Source organism: Phacochoerus africanus, chromosome 3 (genome assembly GCF_016906955.1).
Source record: "Phacochoerus africanus isolate WHEZ1 chromosome 3, ROS_Pafr_v1, whole genome shotgun sequence".
NCBI lineage: Eukaryota > Metazoa > Chordata > Mammalia > Artiodactyla > Suidae > Phacochoerus > Phacochoerus africanus.
Window position 1 is genome coordinate 205833524 of NC_062546.1, and position 3985 is coordinate 205837508.

Sequence of the window (3985 nt, forward strand, 5' to 3'; positions counted from 1 at the left end):
TGAGACAAGCCCGGTTGCCATGGAGATTGGACGGTTGTCAAGGCAGCGATTGGCCGGGCAGCCACCGGGTGGGTACTTGCTCGGAGCCGGGAGCTGGCGCAGCTGTCAGACCGCACTGCAGAGGCCAGTGCCAGCATGGACGGGGTGGACGTGTGGGCCAACGCCTTGGCCCAGCTGATGGCCAAGAGGAAACCCCAGGACACCTGGGAGCTGGTCCCTGAGGAGAACCTGGCCTCTGGCCACCTGGACAGCAGAGGGTTCCAGTACCGGCTGAGGGGGCTTGCGAGGTGCGCTGGAGGGGGCCTCCTGCAGGGTTCTGGGAGGGAGGGGCCACCGGCCCAGCCTTTGGGGGAGGATGGGTCTCTCGTCGGCCTGGCCTTGGGCCCCAACGGGCGGATGGGTGGGCTGAGTGCTCCCTGTCCCTTCTGGGAGTGGTTGTTGGGGGAGCAAAGTCTATTCACTGCCTTTTAGAGCAGGGAGCTGAGACCCTGCCGCCTTCAGCCCAGTCGGGGCCCAGTTGAGGGGCTGCTGGCGGGGTGGTGGCCGCCCCTGCGTGGAGGACTTGGTGTGTTCACTGCAGCATCTCTTCGTTTCCATGGCAGTGCTGATGGCAGGAGCAGGGGGCGGGCAGACCCCTGCAGTCACCGGTGGGGCCCAAGGGGATTGGGGGGGCATGGGCCAAGGAGAGGGAGGCTGTCCTCGGCCTGGGCTGAGGCCAAGCGAGCGTGGAGCCAGGGGCCCCGGGCACCAGGGGTCACTACGTGAGCCTTGCTCTTCCTCATGAGGATGGCCTGTGTCAGAGTAGCAGGGTTGGGCGAGACCTGCAGGAGCCCCGCCTAGTCAGGCAGCCCGGTCCTCCAGGAGCCACCTGGGAGGGGGCCTCGCAGACTGGTCACCGTGTGGACCCCATGGGCAGCTGCCCTTTGACAGGGATGCCTCAGCTCCCCAGCATCTGAAACCCCTGGGTCCAGGTGTGCGGCAAGATGTTGGCTTTCTGGAGTTCCCATGGTGGTGCAGTGGAAATGAATCCGACTAGTATCCATGAGGAGGCAGATTTGATCCCTGGCCTCGCTCAGTGGGTCAGGGACCCAGTGTTGCTGTGAACTGTGGTGTAGGTTGCAGACGTAGCTCAGATCTGGCGCTGCTGTGGCTGTGGTATAGGCCAGCAGCTGTAGCTCTGGTTCGACTCCTAGCCTGAGAAACTCCATATGCTGTGGGTGGAGCCCTAAAAAGCAAAAAAAAAAAAAAAAAAAGATGCTGGCTTTCTCAGATTCAGGAAGTAACAGTCCTCAACACATCTGAAGGGCCTCCTCCAGCACGTGACACCCCCTTAGCCCCTGGGAAGAGCAGCTCCAGACAGGCTGGGCTCAGGCCCTGGGCACTGGCTGGTTCCCAGGGCTGGTGGGATGGGCGCGCAGCAGAGGCCTCGTGCCTCCACACGCAGCCTTCCGTGTGCTCATCAATTAATAACGTAGCAAGTCCTGTCCTAGGATGCTGGCCTGTCCAGTGCTCCCGGCCACCTCTGGCTGGGGGCTGCAGGCCGGGTGCAGAGCTGGGACAATCACCCATCAGGGAAATTCCCCTGGACAGGTCAGGGGGCCTCATCTGTGACCCGACCATCTGGGAGCACCCCCCCCCCCCCCCCGCCGTGTGGCCCTGGGGACACACAGCCCTCAGACTCTGAGCACCACTTGCAGGGGGCAGACCCCCTGTCCAGGGAGAGGGGCCGGCTCACCTCTCAGCCAGCCAGCCACCCGTGGGGCCACTGCACATCCTGGGGCCTCTCCTCACTCTTTCCGCGCCCATTCCCTCCTGCTGGTGGGATGGCCTCCCAGCTCCTTTCCGCAGGCATCATGGACACTCTTCCTCCCCTCACTGTCTTGGTGACAATTCCTCTGGGCAGGGAAGGCCTGGGCCACCAGGTGACAGAGAAGCACAGAGGGGCCCTCGCCCTCAGCAGGCCAGGCCGTGCCACTGAGGGCGTTTGGGTGCCAAAGGATGAAAAGGTGTTCCTTTCAGCTTCTTCCATCACGGGTTGCAGAAGGGGTGTGCACTGGCCGGCCGACTGGCTGCCGCCTGGTCCCGCTCACCCTTCTTTCCTCCCCAGGCTGCAGTGTGGCCGCTGCCAGTGGGGCTGGTCCTCGGCCCACGTGCACGTTCTCTTCCACCTGTGGTGGGACGCAGACCGCCGGCTGGGGCTGGTGAAGATGCGCCTCTGGGGCCAGCGGTGCCGGCTGTGCCCGCCCGGCCGCCGCGGCGTCTGCCAGGTGAGCCTCCTGAACGTGCGGCTCTTCCTGGGGAAGCTGGTGCAGTTCATCGTGCAGAAGTGCTACGGGGAGGACCTCAGCCCAGACCAGTGCCCCGAGATCTGCTTCGGCGAGCGCTGCGAGGCCTGCGACCTGGGCGTCTGCTTCTTCCAGAAGCCTCTGGACCCCGCCTGGGGGCCTGAGGTCCCCAGCACCCCGAGAGGTGGCAGCAGCGGTGGCGGTGGTGGCGGCGGGAGTGGCGCGGCCGCCTCCAGCAGACAGGCGCTGACCCTGGTGGTGGACCGCTCAGGGGGCTGCGCCCCCAGCTCCTACCTCATCCCCCTGTCCATGGCCGACTTCGTCAAGGACCTCCTCCTCGAGAGCAGGAACCTCTTTAGCGAGGATGAGGACATTGTCACCATCCCCTTCTCCCTCGCGCGCAAGAAGAAGGGCTCGCTGCCCAAGGCCGACCCTGGCAGCGTCGCCCGGGGCACCATCTACCTGCCCGGAAGCTCCAAGGGCAGAAGCCTTGCGGTGGACCTCAGGGCGCCCGCCTTCCCCACCAAAGGCCTGCAGCTCAGCAGCATCAAGGCCATCACAGGCTTCATCTGCAAGGGCCGGGGCTGCGTCTGCGACCCTGAGCAGGTTCCCAGCCAGGGCCTGGTCACGGACGGGAACAGTCCGCGGCCCATGACCTACCTCATTGGTCTCACGCACGCCGGGGAGGGCTGCATCACCTTCCCCACGGCGCTGGCCGATGCGGTCCTGGAGAGCGCGGACCCCCCCGGCAGCATGGATGGCTGGCTCACCTTTCCCTTCTTCTTTGCCGACAGGAGCAGGGCCCCCACTCCCGGTGCCGCCCGAGGCAACAGGCTGGAGGGCGGCGGTGGTCCTGCCCCCGCGGGCCCTGGCCTCCTTCCAGGGACCACGGCCGGCCGCCTCGTCCCCATCAGCAACGGCTCCATCACCATCCCCTTCTCCATCCTCGGCCTCATTCAGTGCAAGGGCTCCTGCGACAAGGCCAGCGGTCCCCAAAGCAGTGACCCGAAGCCGGGGCAGCCGTGGTCCTGGGCCGGCAGGTCTGGGTTCCCCAGCGAGGAGGACTTTGGGGAGGAGGGCTGCGGCGTGCCCCTCTTCGACCCCTATGAAGAGGTCTGGATCTTGGCCTCCGTGGCTGTCTTTATCCTCTGGATAATGTACTTGTACAAGTTCGGCCCCGACCACGCCCCACGGATGTGAAGGACGACCCCTCCCGCGGTCTGCTGCTTGCAGGGCGCCCAGGCAGCAGCAAAGAGCCCCCTCCCGCCGCACCCAGGCTTCCGCGTCCTGTGCTCTGTCCCTGCTCCGAGTAGCGGTTTCGTGGAAGCTCTCGCTGTGATCATTCCCCGAGCTGACCGTGTGTGTTTGAGGCGCTTTTCCCCACCTGTGTTACACTCTGATACAATAAAAGTTCAGAAGCAGCAGGTGCACAGCACGTGGACTGAGCTGAAGGTGGCTGTGGGCAGGCGAGGCGGGCACACGCGCCATCCCCTGTCCCAGTCCCCGCTGGGCCCCTCCCCAGGTGGCTCGGACTCCTGGACAGGATGCTCAGGCTGTCAGTAGAGGACCCAGGGTTTCCCGGAACAGTCACTTGCTGGGCACCCAACCAGTCAGGGAAAAGACTGAAGTCCCTCGGGTGTGGCTGGTACCCCCCCCCCCGGCCATCCATCCTTACTGACCCGCCCAGGGCCCAGGTGCTG

At 65.4% G+C, this 3985-nt stretch overlaps 1 protein-coding gene across 1 annotated transcript; it reads left to right on the forward strand.

Moving 5' to 3' along the window:
- On the forward strand, nucleotides 1-3485 carry RTP5 (receptor transporter protein 5 (putative)). The gene is made up of 2 exons (XM_047770275.1): nucleotides 1-287; nucleotides 2108-3485. Exons 1-2 carry the CDS (start codon nucleotides 136-138, stop codon nucleotides 3483-3485), a joined length of 1530 nt encoding a protein of 509 aa, XP_047626231.1. The 5' UTR covers nucleotides 1-135.
- Nucleotides 3486-3985: the final 500 nt, after the last annotated feature.